At 40.2% G+C, this 19,253-nt stretch overlaps 1 protein-coding gene across 1 annotated transcript in view; it reads left to right on the top strand.

Moving 5' to 3' along the window:
- The window catches only part of PDE11A (phosphodiesterase 11A), a 385,868-nt gene that overhangs the window by 312,449 nt on the left and 54,166 nt on the right, over nucleotides 1-19,253 (top strand). The window contains exons 14-15 of the mRNA XM_046659861.1: nucleotides 7,287-7,377; nucleotides 10,787-10,887. Coding sequence (XP_046515817.1) covers nucleotides 7,287-7,377; nucleotides 10,787-10,887 — 192 coding nt within the window. The remainder of the gene's footprint in view (nucleotides 1-7,286; nucleotides 7,378-10,786; nucleotides 10,888-19,253) is intronic.

The raw sequence follows: 19,253 nt of genomic DNA, 5'->3' as shown, positions 1-19,253 counted from the left end.
TGTTCCTTTCTCTCTTATTCTCTATGCCAGTGAATGGCACCACCAGAAATCCACAAGTCACCCAGATTCCTTCCTTAGCACCCCTCAGAGTCGACTTCTCTGCATTCTTACAGTAACTACTGCTTCTTTGCATCTCTCCTGGATTTCTACAACAAACAACCTAACTCTCCTCCTCCAGTCTCCCCCTATTGGCACTCCAGAATAGTCTTTGTAATTCATAAAGCTGATGAGGTCACTTCCCTGCTTCAAAGCCATTCACCCACCTCCTGTGACTTTCAGGACAATGTTCAAATTCCTTTATTTTGCCCCTTAAGGCCTTTTTCAATCAGGCTGCTCCCCATTTTCCTGGCCAAGCATTCATTCCTTCCACCTCCACCCCAACCCATGCATGTGTGTTCCGACACAACGGGCCACTTGAAGTGCTCCATGGCGTCTGTCTAGTTCGTTTCGCTCTGCTCCCCAGTATGCTGTTTCCCCTGCCTGGAATGTCCTTCCTCTCCTTCTTTGCCCACAACTCCTCTGAAAGTACCACCGCCAGGGTTCTATCCCTGATGTACCTTCCCCTTGTCAATTTTCTGCATCCACATAATGCCCTGGCCATGCTTTTTCGTAATTGTGCATCTCACTCTATTTTAATTGCTGACTTAACATGTGTCTCCCCTTCCTCTTGAGTACCCCTGATGTGTAGCAGGTACAGGAGCATAGTAAACTCACAGCGTGTGTTTGCTGAGTGAATGAATGAATGGTGAATGCATGAATGGGTGAGATTTCATTTTAACTATTTTAACATAGCTTTTCAATAGTTTCTTGATTTCTTAAACAAGTGTAACCTTTTATAGATTATTATAAAACATAGTTTTTATACATGAAGTTTTGATGTTATACTAAAGACACAATAGTGTCCCTGGGGTCTACTGAAGTGTAAACTGTGTATACTTTCATTATAAGGTCTGACAATTCCTTATTTTTGCATTTCTGTCTGCATTTCATTACTTGTTTTAGGATGCCTCTCTCTGTCTCAGGCCAATGGCATCATTGTCAGTCTTTCTTCCTCTAGCACCCTCTCTCCAGCCCCCTACCGTTTGCCACTTAGGCATAAAGAAGAGATAAATGTATTAGAATTGTGTCTTTAAAACAACAGTGACCAGCTTGTGAGTTCTTTTAACAGTCAAGTGCACAATACTCGTACTCAGGTACTAATGGCCCCTCCCCAGAGAGAGCCTGAGTCTCACACCGAAGGAGGCAGCCCTTCGTGCTAGTTGACCTCTCAGCTCTTTGGACCAAAAGTACACACCTAATCAAACCCCAGCTAGTCATATTTTATCTCCCAGGAATTTGGAGTTGGATTACCATGATATTGACTCAGTTAGCTGTTGATTCCAACCTGCAGATCCACATAGGCTTGGGAGCTGAGGCTGCCATTTGGGGAAAGCTGTGATGACCACATCCTAAATGGATAAGAGCAACAAGAAAGCGAACCTGCAGAGAGAAGAAACTAGATATTCAGAGAGAAGCAGAAAGAAGAGATTGTACAACCCCAGAGAAAGACAGAGAAAAGGCACCCCTGCTTTCCACATCTCTACTCCTGTTTCCAGGAGACCCAACCATACTTGGGCTCCCTCGGAGTTCTTGCTATCGTTTGATCAACTCTTTTTTTAGTGAAGCTGGTTCTGATTAATTTCTGTTCTTTGCAATTAGGAGTCCCTGAGACAATGAGAAGAACTACAATTTATTTGTTGTTTGCTATTTTAAGCACTCACCAACATCCCTGTAGGGTAGGTATTTTTGTCTCCATTTTATGAGAGGAACTGAGCCTCAGGAAAGAGTAATGTGGCAGATCCAGAATGTGGCAGAGTGGAGTTTGGACCTGGGCTATCTGATTCCAAAAGCCGTTCTTTAACCGCTGCATCATACTCTCTTTCAAGACTTTGTGATATTTATTTTGGGCCTTTGAGCTCCCAGTTTATTGGCTGACTTGCCATATATGTGAGCTCATGGAAAACTAAAATATATTTTGACATCCAGAAAATCAAGACATGGAGCCATAAAAAATCATAGAACTGACCTAGACCTTGTTAGCCATATTTTTCAACACCTTAATTTTACAAAAATGGAAACCGAGGTCCCCGAATCTCAAGTGATTTGTATAAGATTGAATATCGTTCACACATATGAGATAGGCATTATGTCGCTGATACTAGTATTCAATTGCTTTTTTTTTTTTTTGCTTCTTCATACCACGTGATCAAATCTAGCTGTTCCAAGATGATCTGATGTGTTTCCTCAAGACAACTGATCGTGTATACAATTTGCCAGCTCATGGGATGTCCATCACCCCTGCCCTTAACTAATAGAGTCACTTTTGAACTTAGGACACCAAGTGCCACCACCACCCAACCTCAGTTAAAATTTCCTTCGAAAATGAATGTGGAAAGAGACCTTTTTACATCATGGTGGAGGAAGTACCTTTCTATTGATTAGAATAAGATTTATTCAGTAAATGTGCCATTGTTTAGAAAATCCCTAAGAAGAAATCTATATCCTTATTTCCCTTTCTATTCCCCAATAATTGAGCACTTTCTGTGTGCAAGCTCTGTGCTAAGCATTGTGGGAGAAATAAAGAAGTATAATAAACAGTCCCTTCACTTAAAGTATTCACAGTCTAATTCCAACCTTTCAAGTGATTTGGAAATGGGATTTAAATGCACCGATTATTATGTAGCAAAGCATATGCTACCTTTTTTTCATATATAAGGCTATAAAGAAACAGGAGACATTTAGCAAGGGACAAATTACTATATAAAATGCAAAATGCCTCTACAATAAAAAGTTGTGACTTTAGTTATAGCACAATATGATTTATTCTCTTAGCCTTTCTGATAAGTGAACCTTTGCATTTTCATATTTTATTCTTAATTTTTAAGTATTGGAGTGCGTGCAACGAATGATCAATAGGGAGAGAGGGCAGTGATACCATAGTCCTTTGAAATCGCTCTGTTAACACCTCTCTCCTGTTTTCTCCAGGGACAGCGTTCCCCACTCATCCCCCTCTCTATTACAGCTGCCCCTGATGATTAAATATCAGTACTGAGCAGCTTTGTAGTATATTCTCCTAGGAGACTTCTTCTATTCATTTCTAGCATAATCTCTTATACTCATTTCTTGGGAGTGAAAACCCATCTTGTCGCTTTCAGCCAGGTCCCAGAAGTGAAATACTGGGGCACATTAATCTGCCGTGACAGCCTAATCCCATTCCTCGCCACCTCCCAACAAGTCTCAATTTCCTAATTACCTTTCATAGTTTTCCTTTTTAAAGTTTCCTATATGCTGTGGCTGTGCACGTCCGTGAAGTCTCTTTTTCAAAGAATATGCTTATCTTGGGAAGTTATGAAAGTACAGTTCCTTTTACACGCTTAATTTGGTGCCTGTGCAAAGTGCTGGATGCCTGTAGGAACAGAATTTTTGCTTTGACTTTTCTTTTTAATAAGTTTCTCCTTGGTGTGCTGCCTGTCCAAAAATGAAAAAATTGTAGTCTTTTGGGATGACCTAACCAATAATGAGCATCATGAATAATCACATGTATAAATATCCTTGTGCTTGGGCAATGTGGGTACTCTTCCTCTCTCCTCCTCTTCTCCTCTCTCCACACACCCTACCCACACACACGCCACATGTCTATATCTCATATTTTCACGATTACAGTGTGTGTGCTCCAAAGCTACTTACATGGTGGATATATTTACCACAATTAAAATGGAGTGTGGTGTTACAGTCTGTTTTTTTCCATAAGTGATTGATTTGGGGTTTTCTTCATCGTATTTTACATGAAAATGTGGAAGTATACCTTTACACAAAGTATATTACATGAAAGACATGGCCTCTTTTAAAAAATGGTTTTCTGACTAAGTAAGATTGGTTAATACTGCATATTATATTCCCCTCCTGCAATATCACAATGCATACTTTCACATAGAGATGTTGCTGCAAAATCCTACAATAAACAGTTTAACTTTTTAAACCCAGCATTTCCCAAATGTATGTGACCATGGGACCCTTTCTATTTCTGCCCATACTGCCATTTAACACTCCAAAGAACTAGTATTCTATAGAATACTTTTTGATAAAGTTTATCCTAGCAGATACATTTTGTTTTTTGACACATATCAAGTTTTATGACTGCAGACTTCCCTCTCATGTGCCTAGGAGATTCACAGTGTGTATATATGTCATAGCAGGTATAGGCAGTGTTCTCGGTGAGCCTTGGCCTGAGAGAGAAGGCACCAAGAGGTTTCGCAGTCTTAGAAAATCTGACGGAGACCAAATCTAACAGTGTAAATCAAGGATCCATATGGAAATAGAAGCATTCCTGCTTAGATGATTTTACTCTAGAAAAGTCAAAGTAGAGTTAGTACCATGCTGCATTCCATGAATGCTAAGATGGCACCTTGCTCACAGAAAGGTGAGCATTCTTAGTGTGAATCTGGTCAGAGAAAGTCTCCTACACAATTATAGGCGACTGTGAGCTTCCTGAGGGTGAGCGTCGTGTCTTATTTATCTTCGTATTCCATGTGCCTGCAGCCTGGTATCGTAATAGTCATCAGTACTTGTTGGGTGAAGGAATGTAGATGACGGGATGAATGAATCAGTGTCTTCCTACACTTTCATTGCATTGGTCTGGTTCAGTTGCAAAATCTACATATTTTTGTGATTAACTCAGTATTGTGTGAGGGTGAGGAGAATGTAAGTAGGAATTACAAAAAGGAGCAAAGAGAGAGTCTAATGATGATGCTCAAACCATGGACGGTCAGAGGACGGCTGCCTTTGCACAAACACCCTGAGAGTCCTTCTGATGAAACACAGCAGTTCAGAAGCCATATGGTCCTGGGGAAGGGGAGAGGTGCAGCATAGGAGGCACCAGTGTGTTTGTGATAAGCTGTCCCCTCGTTAAAGGAGGAAACATCCTACTCACCCCCAAAAAAGAAAATATAAAGTGATTTGTGATCATCTAGCTGATTTAACTTTTATGAAGTCTGCTAAACCTAGGTGATAAAGGAAGAGATAATATTTTGCATCTTGACCCTACCTTACATCAGCGATTCTGTTATCAGGATTCACACCAGGAAGTGAGGTGCCCACATGGCTGGTTAATAGAAATGAATTACAGGAATCTGAGCCTGCAGTTAGTGGTTATACTAGTAGAATTCTGAATTACATTTTGAAATCTTTCATTGATGACAACCTGCTTGGCAAAAATGGAGAACTGAATATCAGAAATATATAAGTTATAATTGTCATTCTCATTACGTAATGAGAAGAAGCTTCAAAACTTAGATTCCAGTCTAGAACAGGTACTTACTAGCCGTGTGACCTTGGAAAAGTTGCATAATTTCTCTGAGTCTTGGTTTCTTCATCTGTAAAATGAGAAAATAATACCTGTTTCATGGTTGTTGTCAGGATTAGGTGAAATAATGTATTAAGTTGTTAATATGTTGCCTAGTCCATGATAGGTACTTCCTCCTGATAGCTATTATTATTATTAACATTATTATAAAATGTTAACACACATTACTGTCAGCCTTCCAATTTGAACTGCAGTCTCATACATACCACTGCAAGCTTACTAACCAAGCAGCTAATAATTTTTTAGGCACCTACTTCATGCCAGGCATTCGGATGTGACATGCACATAAAACATTCTAGAATTTCAAAAACTAAAACAAAGACATACAGTATGCATTTTGAAAAACATATTTTCATAAAAATGAATTTTATGTTAGAAAAATAGTAACTAACATTAATTAATCACTGATTACGAGGATTAGCCTAACAAATTTTTCACTTATTAAATGCTATAGATTAAGGCAAGATTTAAAGAAATAACACATACCTGATTAAAATCTAGTACCCTCCTTACTAACGTCATTCGTAATAAGCCCTACTGAACCTAACCCTGCTGTTTCTTGCAACATGTGCTCAGCTCTGATTCTTTCCCCTGGGGCCCCGAACTGGCAGTGACCTTGGGCTGCCTCGCACTGGAGATGAAGGTCAGTTTATGACCGAAATCCTTCACTTTGCACTAAGATGCAGTCTTTGCTCCTCTCGCCAGCAGGGTGGACTGTGAGCTGTCAATCTCCAGCATTTCCAATTTGAGGCCAAATTGCCCTTTCAGTGTCCAACCTCCCTACAAAGATCAAGAAAGAACACAAGGACCTTGATGGGTCCTCAGCCGGAGTCCCATGACTGCTCTTTAAACTGTAGGGTTCTCTGGATCTCTCCTGACTCTAAGGTGCTCTAAATCCTAATCCAAAAGAATCGGAAATGAACGCACTTGAACATTTTAAATGACCACATTGCCCAAATGACATTGTTGAGGAATGAGTTGTTCGATGTAAGCAAAATTTACAAATAATTCAAAATAAGCCTTTCAAGTATCAATTAACATTTTATTTAAAATGGAAATGTACATGTGTGTTTTAATTATTGATTAATTAATATAGACTATAATCTACTACATGACAGGCAGTGTGATAGGCACTTTCAAATATTTTATTATATTCTCTTAAATGACAGGTGAGGTAAATAGTATTATCACAAGTTTAGAGATGAACACACTAAGTCATAAAGCACCCAAGTAATGTCCAAAGCTGTTAGTAAGAGCTGCGGTCTGATTCCAAATCCTGGGAACTTTCCAGAGTTCTACACTGAGATAGCGTAACCAACTGTGGGCTGGGAAACCATAGGAGAAGGTTGTCAACCTTACATGTAAAGTAGATTAAATGGGCGCCACATAATATTCACAAATTCTTTTCCCACAAAGAGTCAAATACATTTGGTATAAGATAGTTGTTCTGGACACTCAGAAACTGTATAAGGCTTAGTTCATGCAGCCTATCCTGATCCTCAGGGACAGAAATTATGTCTTTTGTCCTCAGATCATCCAAAGCACTTTGGACCTGGAACACTTTCTATGGTATTTGTATTGTGTGTTATGTGCATTATTTCTCCTTATGATCACATCTCATCTCCCTTACTAGTCTGTAAATTTCTTAGAGGCATGGACTGTGTCTTATTCATCATTGAATCATCCACAGCACCTAGCCTAACTCATAGAAGTTTCCCGAAAGGTTTACTTCATAGATGAGTGAACTGCACAAGCGGTTCCCTGAGAATGTATCTGCTCATGGTCCTTTGCCAAAGCAGGAAAAGCAGTTTGATCCAAAGAGCTGGTGTCAGGGACATGTTGACAGGTGAAGGGCCTGGTCACTCACCCTTCTGTCCTCTTTCAGGAGCGGCTCTGCCCTGGCCCAACTCTACGGAACATCTGCTACCTTAGAGCATCACCATTTTAACCACGCTGTGATGATCCTTCAAAGTGAGGTACTGACTTAGTGTTCTGCCTCTCCCCTCCACAGAAAACCAATACAACGCTATTTCCTGCCTCTCTTTCTTTGTAGTGCCACAGGTAGATACAGATACAGAGACATGGAACAAGTTTTTTTAAACCAAACTACTGGACCTTTTCTTTGTGGCTTTTTTTGTTGTTATTCTTTCAGATGCCTGACCAAGGACCTTGTTCAGATTCTTCCTGAACTGATTCATTTGGGTTTCATTACTGGTTAGGGAGCTTTCAGATTCACTCATCAGAGGAGACTGCCTATAGCTTGTCGCCAGAGCATGGTCTTACCCTCTTTAAGGGGTACAGAAGCCCACCAACAGAGTGACTTGATCCAAGTAGTAAGTGGCTCAACACTCTCGTTTTGTAAAACCCAAAGCCATTTTAAAATATGGTAGAAGCAGAAACAGGGTGAGAAAGTTCCACTCTGTTAGCACAATTTAGAAACCTATGAAAGATAAAAGGACTCAAAATTGCTGGTGGGACCACATTGAAACTAAGAACTGCAACTAAACTGGAGACCCAGAGCTAAGGCCACATGCCTTATTTTGCTTCATGTGGCAATGCAGGAGTTGAAAGTAGTCGGACTTGTATACTTTTAGCTCTCCATGGAGAAAAAGAAAAACTACTAGCTGACTCTGGCTGAGGCGTCTGAGTTTAAAATTGCCAGGAAAGGATCTGTTTAATTTTCTGCAGGCGTGCAGACTTTTTTTTTTTTTTTTTTGAGGCCAGGAAGGGATCATCTGTTCCCCATTATTTGTCAGTTCTCTAGCTGTGCCATTAATTATTATTATTATCATCATTAAGGCCCTGCTACGCTGGAATAGCATCATTAAATATGGAGGTTTTTTTCCTCCAGCCTATCTTGAGAAAGTGTGTCTTTTGCAATATCAGGAACGCCTTCTTCGACCCCATAAAGGAGAGTCAGCACTCCGGAACCTGAATGTAGCCTGGGAAGGGCAAACCCGCTGGGGGAGATGTGTTTTCAGTTGGGAATGAAACATCAAGGGTTAGGCTCTCAGTAACTCTGACAGAAACCAGCATCCCAGCACCTGGGGCTCTGGAATTTTCCTATGAAAGCCATGTTTTCACTGAGTGCTGTGGAAGAGGGAAGTAGGACAGGAGAAATTTGGGTTCAGGCTATCTTTTCTCTACTGGTAATATGAAGGGTTTATACCTCTGATCCCACCTTTGTAATAACAGGGTTTATAAACAGAATGTCACGGATTTCTTGGAAGGTCACTTGTTTCTTTGCTCAGGGAAACAAAACCCACAAACTCAGAATTTGTCTTCAGATAAACACATGGGCTGCCCTTCACCCTTGGGTTCTCTATGAAGAACGCGGAGTAATAATAACAGAACCGTGCGCTGAGCAACTGGTGTGTGCAGGGCCTTCCCCCACAGCCCCTCCTGTCCTGCCCATCAGATAAGCAAAAATGCAGATGCTACCATCACCCTACTTTCCAAATGATGCAGAGGCACGGACGTGTTAAATACCCTCAGGAAAGTTGCTGCAGACCTTTCTCCCTGCACATTTGGTTTTTTTTCCATCAATACCACTCCTTCCTGACCAATGCTGAGGTGGTATTTCAGGGACCAAACCCTCTAGGTGCTATAGAAGCCCAATTTGCATATAAACAATACACTGATTGCAAATCAACTCATTTTATCATTATTATTAAAGCTGATCTGGCTTGCTTTGTCACTCTGTTAGCTGTAAATTGTGTTAGTTACTATATGTCCTTTAAAAGTAGTAAAACACACTCTCTCACAGAATAATCAAGAATTTGAAATTCAGACCAGCTTTCTCCTGGACTTCACATTAGATTTTACTGTAACTTGTTCCTAACATCTATATTTCTTTCACTGGGAGATGCTCAATGTGTGGCTGGATCTGGGTGACTACTATTCCATAGCTTCCAACCACTTTTTCCCAGGCCCCAGTTCACGGGCCTGTGATTGATCCATGGGGCAAGGCTCAGGCAGAGAAACCTGGGCAGAATTATGGTATGGCATTCCTTTAGTTATTTGTCTTCTTCCTAATGGCTGAATTAAGGGTCTGGAAGAGTTCATTTGAAAATTATTATTAATATTGGACCTCGTCCCAGGTGGAACCAATATACTCTAGTCTTTAAGGAGTGGCGAGTTCACCCAGTGAGATAAATTAACTCAGGGGAGCAGATTATCATCTGGTGCCTGGTAGGCGGTAATTTACTAATTGATATTCTGGTTCTCTGAAAGAATTAATTTACCTCTCGTTGGAGAATAGTTTATTCTCAGGCAGTCATTCCACCCCCTTCCTTCTGCACCATCTTCTGGCTCTCAACAGTAGGTTTAAAACAAGTCCAGTTCCTGGGCCACATATTTATGACTTCATATTTCATGCTAAGAAAACCTGATAAATGAAAAGTCCTGACTTTCAAAGCAAATTAAGTGAACTGTCAGTCACTTTACAGAAGGATTTTTCGCTTTACTAAAAACATCGTGGATCTGTCTAGTGTAGCTAAAACAAATTCTGATGAAAAGCAGTGTGCTTTTCAAAGGTTCGGAGCTAACAGGTGTATTTGCAAGTTTTCCTAGGTGTAAGTCATCTTTTAGAGTCCTGAGAATTAGGCCAAGAACAATATCTTATACGTCCTAGCTACTCAGTAATTATGGGCTAAATTTAATCTACTACACACTTCCTCAAGATGTATTTTCACAGTTTAACACAAGTTTTCTCAACTTCAGCGGTACTGACATGTTGGGCCAGGGACATCTTTGTTGTGGGGGCTGTCTCGTGCATGGTAGGATGTTTAGTAGCATCCCTGGCCTCTACCCACTAGATGCCAGTACCACCACCCCCACCAGTGTGACACTCAAAAATGTCTCTAAACACAGCCAGAAGTCCCCATTGCCAGTCACCCCCAGTTGAGAACCACTGGTCTAATGTTTTTTCTCCTCCTTGAAGTTATTTGTTGCCATAACAAGTACTTCCAAAACGCCAACTTAAGTCTTTGCTAGTGAAACTAGTATTTATTTTAGGGTCAGAAAGATTCCCAAATGTTGTTTCAACTTCTCCACTCAGTAATTCCACAGGAAATGGGCAGTCACATGGAGTTGTTGGCATAAACATATCCATAGTAATACAAGTTCAAACGTTTTTCAGAGTTTTCTCTTCAAAACTAGACATAATAAAGTGTCCCTTGGTAGTTTCCCTCAAAAATGATTGCACTTTCTAGCTTTGCTGTGTTTGCCAGGGAATTTGTTTGTATTTGCACAAAATTTCATTAACCTCTTTAAAAAAATGTTTTTATCATGTTCCCATACTTTTTTTTTAATATAGGAAAAACACGTAATAAACAACCTCTGATTTAATGTTGTCTTTTGTGACTTTTTACTTTCCCATTACAGGGTCACAACATCTTTGCTAATTTGTCCTCCAAGGAATATAGTGACCTTATGCAGCTTTTGAAGCAGTCAATATTGGCTACAGACCTCACGCTGTACTTTGAGTAGGTATTGGCATTTGATCGCTTTGACAAATTGGTATCTAAAGTTTCATCCTGTAATTAATTTTCAGGTCCATATTGGGGTTACTTGTTATTCTAGCACTGATATCAAGGTGTAAATGAGCTGAACTTTTTGTTGTTGCTTTCCCCTCATCCACATGAACCTCATTAAGGCGGAATCTACAAGACAAGAGAATCAGGGCTGCAGTAGTGAGATTTATGTCTTTCTTCTGTTTTATGAGCCTTGGTTGGGACTCTTGACTCTGAAACTAAGTGATGGCCATTTTTATTTTAGAGAATGGCTAAGATTGCTATTTTAGACTATTAGTTCTGGTCAGATCTATAATGGCATTGATGATGCTAATGAAAAAGATTTGTTGCTGAAAAATTGACTAAAAGTCCAGGCCTTCATTCCTTGCCTCCTCTCTCTTTCTCAGAGGAGCTGTCCCCCTTTTTTCCAAAAGTCAGGCCTCTATATGAGGCGGAAATTCCATCCCTCTCATCTCAATCATTTTTCATCCTTATCTTCCACTTCTCTCCTACGTGATCTGTCTACTCCAATCAGACTGGTCTCCGTGTTACCTTTTGAAAACACCTTATGCAGTGCCCCTTGTGCCCTAATCATGTCATTGTTTCTACCTTGAATCCTGTCCCTCCACTTCCCCATCTGGCTGAACTATCCTTTAAGGTCTGTCTCTTCCACCACTTTTTCTAGGAAGCCTGTGTCACTCCCTTTGAAGTCGTACTGCACTTTGGCGTTTTGTCAGTTAGAATTATATTCAGTTGTAAGGAACAGAAAACCCAAAATAACAGTGGCTTACTTCTCTGTCACATAAAAGAAGTCTGGACATCAGCAATCTGGAATTAGTAGAGTAGCTACATTAAGTCATCGGGGACTCAGGCTCCTTCTGTCTTTCTGTGCTGCCACCTTCAACACATGGTTTCCACCTTAGTCCAAGGTAACTGTTCAAGCTCCAGCCATAATGCCACATTCCAACTAGCAGAAAGGAGGAAGGGACAAAGAAGAAAAGAGCCAAAAGGTGATGCAAGATATCTTTTAAGGGATTTTTCTAGAAGCTCCACATAGCACTTCCACTTCATTTCCTTTGTCAGAATTTAATCACTTGGCCATACCTAGGTTGAAGGAGGGTTAGGAAAGGAAGTCTTTATTCTGGGTAGCTATGTGCTCCACTAAAACCTAGTGGTTCTATTACTAAGAAAGAAAGGGAGAAGGATATTGGAGTAGACAACTGACAATCTATGCTACATGTATTTCTTGGTGGATTCTGCTGAATGGGTTTTTACATGGTATAGTGGAAGGAACAAAGGCTTTGGATGTATGTTGGTCTGGATGTAAATCTCATTCTGGCATTCTAGTTAAACCTGGGGTATTGAGCCCAAGTGTCTATGTCTTCTCCCTCCTGAAATTCCACTGAAATGACACCAAATAAATTTAAAATAAAAAGAAAGGCATAATCTGAAAAGAGAAAGAGAGAGAATACACAACAACTGATAAGAGATGTCAATGCCTTTGTGGAAAATGGAAGGCTGACCAATGAATGATAACTGTTCTAGCAGAGTAGAAGTGGAAAGTAGGCCCTACAGAGGAGGACTACTCTGAGAAGCAAGACAATTTGCCTTGTAGAACCTTGTTTGGGGCTTCGAGACAAAAAGCACCATGAAAAGTGGATGTGACACTCAAAGTTTAAGACAAAGAGATTGCTAGAACGTCAGTTTGCAGAGCACTCAGAGCCCATGACGTCTTCTATCACCATAGCCAGTTAACTCCCTTTCCTCTACCCCTGGAGAGGGCCAAAGGTTTATTCCCTGCAGAAATGAAAGAAAGAGCTCTGGACTGAGGAAAAGTACAAGGTGGGAATCAGATGCAGAGCTCAGAACAGAGGATGAAATGAAATGGAACAAGTCTCTGGATTGAAGACTCATGGACCATACCCCAGTCACCCAGAAGCTAGGAGTCTATAAGCCACACGCCCAGGGTTGTCAGATTTAGCAAATAGAAATACAAGAAGCCCAGTTAAATTTGAATTTCAGATAAACAATGAATAATTTTTAGTACAAATACGTCCCATGCAATGTGTGTGGGGGACACACACATACAACTCCCACTCAGCCTTTTATTGCCTTACTGTTACACACAAATAGATACCAAGGATCACAGAACATTTGATGAAAGCCTCCCATGTGAAACACAGAGGCCAAAACAAACAGGAAAAAAAATGGAATTCAGAGAAAACAGGAAGAGGAAGAAAACAAAAACCAAAAACTATTGTTAATATCCTGAGAGCTAAGATATTGTATCCATGAAACAACAGGATGCGTTAAAAAATAATAGGAGCAACCACAGAAGAAGAAAGAGCTCATGGAAATTAAAAACATAATAGATGAAATAAAAAATAAAATGAAAGCAATGGGAAATACTGTCAAAGGACAAAAAGGTGACAATATAGAAAACATTGTTTTATTTTATTATATGCTTTTTAGTACTGTTTGAGTTAACTATGTGCATGTATTACCTTGCTAAATATAAATTTAATTAATTTAAAGAATATATTTAAAAATAAAAATCCTAGCTTTGCCGTTATCTGGCTGTGTGTCATCAGACAAATTATTTACCTCTCAGAGCATCTTTACTTCGTGTGTAAAATGGAGATAACAATACCTTTGTTATCTGTCTTATAAGTGTCTTATGTCTTATAAATGTCTTGTATGTCTTATAAATGGCGGCGTCTACAACCTCATCGCTTTATAGCCTATTTATTTCGCACGTTTTGAGGCCCTCATGTTTGACTTAACTATCATGATCCTCCATCTTTTTCTGAATTGATGCTCCTTGATTTGGGATTTATGGAAGCCTATATTCCTTTAATGTTTTTAATTCCTGTCTCTGACACTTGCAGGATTTTATGTTATTTTTCTCAAAGTAGAAGCATTTTTCCAAGCCAAGTTTCCAAGTAACTTCAAGGGGGGAAAGAAATCTCAATAGTTTGAGTCCATTTATCAAGCCCTGTTAGGGATGTGACGAATCACTGAGTGACCGCTGGAATGCAGTCAAGGAAGCTGGTTGCAACTCGTTTTCTCATTACTCTGTTCTTATCTTACTGCTGCAGCCCTTGCTAATGTTTGCTGACTCCCAGAGAAGCTGGCTTGTTCTCTTTTTGTCAGCATCATTGTTTTTTGAGGTTCCGAATAGCTGCTCATTCTCTAATCTAGACCTTCAGGAGGCTCATTCACTTGCCTGTCTGAAGTTGCATTAACGTATTGCCGTATTTTTAGCCAAAACAACCCCTAGAGTTAATGACGGGAACAGCAGCTACTATAAAGTCTCACCCAGATGCTTTTATTTCACAAATATACAGTTATGGAATTGGAAGCAGTGCTAGAAATGATGTAATCCAATTCATCTTCCTTATTTTGTAGATCAGGTACTGAGCTCGAAAAGGTTAAATAGTGTAGCTTGGGTCATATAACTACTTAGTGGCTACACTGGAACCCACACCTCCTCTTTCTGGACTTTTTCCACAATCACTGTTTTCCTTCTCTAGTTGAAGAATCAAGAAATAGTTGTCATTTGAATCGAGATTACATAGCATGGCAATATTGACCTTCCCAGGTGTATATTAATCAGCTTAATATGAAAATCAGCATGGGTCCCCTCTGCCCTCTCCCAGAGCAGAGCCGGAGACAAGGACCTGCATGCAGGTAGTTTAGTTTCAGAAGTGACATCAGGCATAGGAGTGGGAGACTGGGATAAGGACACATTCCCTTGTTGGTCACCACTGTGGTCATCTGGGCTTGATCCTGCAGGGACTGTCTGAAATGTCTCATATGCTGCACCTCAAAATTACCACCAACTTCCATCCTCCATCAGCCAAGGTTGTCCCATGAGTGTTAACTGTCACGAACTTCCAGGACTTGCATGCCTGAGGGCTGGGGATTCCCACAGCTGTGCCCATCCCACATGTACAGTCAGAGCCGTGCCAGAGCAGAAATCAAGTGAGGCAAGGGGCCACCCAGGCAGGATCTGTGGCGCTGGTTGAAGAAGCAGCGGCTGGAGAATGGTGGGCCAAGAGGATATGAAGTGGCCCTATACACCTACTTTCTAGAAGTCTGGATTATCGTTGCTTTTTCTGCTCTGACTACTCAGCTCAAAAGTCATAATTCAGTTAAGGTCAGCTGAAAAGGAAGCTCACTGCTTTCCTCCCCTGGGGAAGGGAAGGCAGTCTAGCAACAGCCGGGGTGGGCAGGGAGAAGGTCCAGGCCTTTTAGAGAGGTTTATGACTCATTCCTCTGAACAGGGTCTCCTGCCGTGCGCCAAAAGAGGAAATGTGAGATTCCTGGAAATGTGGAACCCCTTTAAAAACAACCACAAAAACTTGTAACTTTAATTTCTAATGACTTTGGGTGTCCTCGGGATTCTATGCTACAAATGACAGATGAAAGCAGAGTTTATAAGGTTAAAAAACAAAAACAAAACAAAACAAGAAAACCCCAGAGAGAATTTCTAGGCTTCACAACCCAAAACATTCTTCAGTCTGATTTTCCAACTCATTGAAAACATTTTCCAGATTCTGCTGAATGGTGTGTGTGTTTTTTTTTTAATTGATTTCTGTGCCTATTTCTGAGTCCCTACAGTTCATAGGCTTTGATAATTAAACGGTCATTTCAGCATCTCCAGCAGGACTTGGATATGCTCTATTGGTAACCAGCCATGTGACTTTGAGACAGTCACTCACTTAATCTCACTTTGCCTTGGTTTCCTTGTCAGCAACATGGGGACAGGCATATCACCCACACCAATCCCCTAGGGTTCTTGTGGTGGTCAAAGGAAAGATAACTTGGTTGTTTAAATAATTAAGATTTAAATGATATAAATAATTTAAATTTGATAACTTTGATCATTTAAATTACCTTCTAAAGAAAAGAATCATTCAGCCAGAAAACTTAATAAAAAGTGTACCATAAAAGATGACACTCATTAGGGTAAGCAGAGAGATGCAAAATTGTAAGTGTTAAACTTCAAACAGTACAAATGCCCTGTACTATTTGTCTGCATGGAAGTCAACAAAGATGACCTATGCAACTTCCACAATTATTAATAAAAACAACAACTAATATTTCCTGAGTGCTTACTTAGGTGCTTCATATACACATCATCCCATTTAATACTTAGCGAGGTCTTATTAGTGAGGTCCTATTACTGACCTCATAATACACACGAGGAAATAGGTTGGAGAGATTCATTGAATTGCTCACAATATTAAATGGTAAAGCTGAGATTCACACCAAGAAATTGGACTCCAAAATGTTTTTTAACTACTCTGTCATTCTCTCTGCATTTATATAACTGTTAGTTTAAAAGGACTGAAGGGGAAACTGAGGCCAATCCTGGGAACCCTATGGCATTAGGGGCAGCAGTAACTTGAGTATGCCCATGCCTGAGGCCAGTTCCAAACATTATGTAGCAAGTCAACTAACTGCAGACTCCACCCCCGGGCAGAGGGGTGAGGGGGAGCAGGTGTGGTGTCTCCAGGTTAGAGTTGCTCAGGAGACTGTCTGGTGGGGCTGAGACTGTAATAAGAGGCTCCTTGTTTGCAGTTGAGCTAAGCTGGGGCATGAGAAGTTGGCAGTTCTTTAGCTTTAATACAGTCGTGGAGGCTGTTTCTATCGGGTGGCAATAATCGTTTAGCATCCATTCCCAACAAATTGTGATCATGTAATACTGTATCTCTTGTCTACCAGGTACCTGCTCCGTGCCCAGCGCTGTTCTGGACATTACAGTATCTCCCTGTATCACCACTAGAATGGGTGCCCCATGAATGCAGATATCTCACTCCTGGATCCCCAAAACCTGACACACTGCCTGACATAATGAGTTCTCAAAATATTCACTTTTTGATATTGAATTCTCATATCAATCTGCAAGGTAGATGTTGTTATGGCATCTTATAGATAAGGATACCTGGGCTTAGAAAGGGTAGGTAATTGGCCCAAAGTCATCCAATTGTCTGTGCTCACATCTCCATGCCATGTTGCCTCAGACTACTATTTAAGCTGAGAATTACCCAATAGTTCAGATTTTATAAGTCCATTTGGATGCTCAATACTTTTCCAGTTGGCTTTCTAAATTAATCAGAATCATTTTCAAATTGAAAATTTTCCATTTTCCTTGGTGCTCTGCAAACATTCATCAGCAGTTATGGAAAACGCCCAATCTAATGGTTTCTTTGTCTTTGTCTTTTCAAAGGGATGCAGTAAGTAGCATTTCGCAAAAGCATCTGATGATGACAGCAAAATGTACTCAATTATCTTATATTGTTAAGAGTTATACTTTGACCATCCTTTTGAAAATTAGATTATTGTCTACAACAATTTATTTAAAAAAATATGATAGGAAGTCAACAAATGTTTCTACTGCTATGCAGACAGGAGCGTTCATTCATTCATCATTCAACAAATGCTTACTAAGTGCCCACTATGTTCAGTGTTTTCAACTTCCACAGTTGCCTGCTTAAGTAGCCACCTTATTGGAAAAGAAGAGGATAAATTAATGCCTAGTAAGGTTATTATAGGGCTTAACTCATTGCTCTTTCCCAAACATTCTTCTATTTTAACAGAGCCTAATAAGACAACCCACTGAAATTATTCTAATGTTAGAATAACAGGCCCTGTGGCAGGTTGATGGAAGAAATACTTTGGTTCTTCTTGATGTGTTGCAAAGCACTTTTGCACATATTCATCCCCATATCCCATCCACATGATTTTGCAACTGAATAAAACATGAGAAATTCATCCACTAGCACTTATTGATGCCTTCTTTATGCCAGGCTCTGTGCTAGTTGCTGAGGATGCCCAAGCAGACAAGACACAGTTCTCACCTTTAGAGACTCAGCACCCATTGGGGAAGAGAGAAAAACAGTAATACCACAGCATGAGGAGTGCTACAGCTAAAGTCAATGCATGGGCAACGAGGGCAGGCGCCATCTAGCAACACCTTAACACACTTCTTGGCCTAGAGATTATGGTTTGACTGAACTGACAGCCAGGGCCTTGTGTTGTCTAATCTCCTGCCATTTTCAACATTCAGGGTCTTTCTAGTCTTTCCATTTCCTGCATTTTGCCAATTTTGTTCGTGTTGCTGAAAACAGCGCAGCATCAAACAGGTCATTTCTTTCAGGCTTTTAGGTGGCTTTTGTGTTTTCCGTGCTAGTCCAAAGCAGGGAGACAGTTCACTTCCAAAATTAAATATATGACTTTTAAAAATATTTTTTTTTGTGAGGAAGATTGTCCCTGAGCTAACATCTGTTGCCAATCTTCCTCTCTTCCTCTTTTTGCTTGAGGAAGATTGTCACTGAGCTAACATCTTTGCCCCTCTTCCACTATTTTATGTGGGGTGCTGCCACAGTGTGGCCTGACAAGTGATGCTAGGTCTGCACCAGGGATCCAAACCTGCAAACCCTGGGTCACCAAAGCCGAGTGAGAGAACTTACCCACTATGCCACTGGGCTGGCCCTTAAATATATGACTTTCTTTTCTTTTAGTCATAATTACTGAAGTTAACATCTGCATATTGCCTTTGTATTCTTCTCTGGTGCTTTTACACCCAAAGTCCAGAAATGTCTCTAGAATCTGCAGTTAGCAATCAACTGCACATGTCTTATTTGCCTGTTAAATGAGCTGCAAGAACACTGAAAGAACCAATATCCTCCTCCTCTGCACCCCCCACCTATCCCCTTATACGCACTCCCATCGCCCCGCCAGATAATTCTGGAGTTGAAATTGCAGGAGAGTCACAATGATGATTTGCTACCTTGGCAGTAAAAGCTTCCTAACATTCACGGACTTTGGGTAGATTCAGAACAGTTACATAAATAGATAGATAAAGAATATGTGTACATATATACATAGATAGATAAATTTACAAAAAAACTATTTCTGATTAAAATATACACAGGAGTGGTAATTTCTCACTTTACAAATAAAAGATGACTTGCAGATAAATTACAAACCAGAAAGATTTTCAGTGTAGTGATGGGTGACTGGTAACCAATCTTTAGAATTATTTTTGAGGGTAATTTTAGCAGTTCTATTCAAATGAATGCTTTTTTAAAGACTGCTATTTTTCTAAGTGGAACATATTTCAAGAGACCAGGATAAAAGCCTAATAAAAACATATCTGATTATAAATGAGATTTTCCAGTAAGTTGCTTTTCACTAGCAGAGGTATTTGCCATTGTCCTTGAAAACCAAGGTTCCCAATGATCTGCTTGGGAAGTTAATGATATAGTTCCTCATGACAGAGGAGTCCAGATCCAGGGAGTATGATATAATTTTCTAGATTTTCAAATGTT

The sequence above is a fragment of the Equus quagga genome, chromosome 4 (assembly GCF_021613505.1).
Source record: "Equus quagga isolate Etosha38 chromosome 4, UCLA_HA_Equagga_1.0, whole genome shotgun sequence".
NCBI lineage: Eukaryota > Metazoa > Chordata > Mammalia > Perissodactyla > Equidae > Equus > Equus quagga.
Note: the sequence above shows the minus strand (reverse complement) of the source record. Positions and strands in the feature narration are given on the sequence as shown.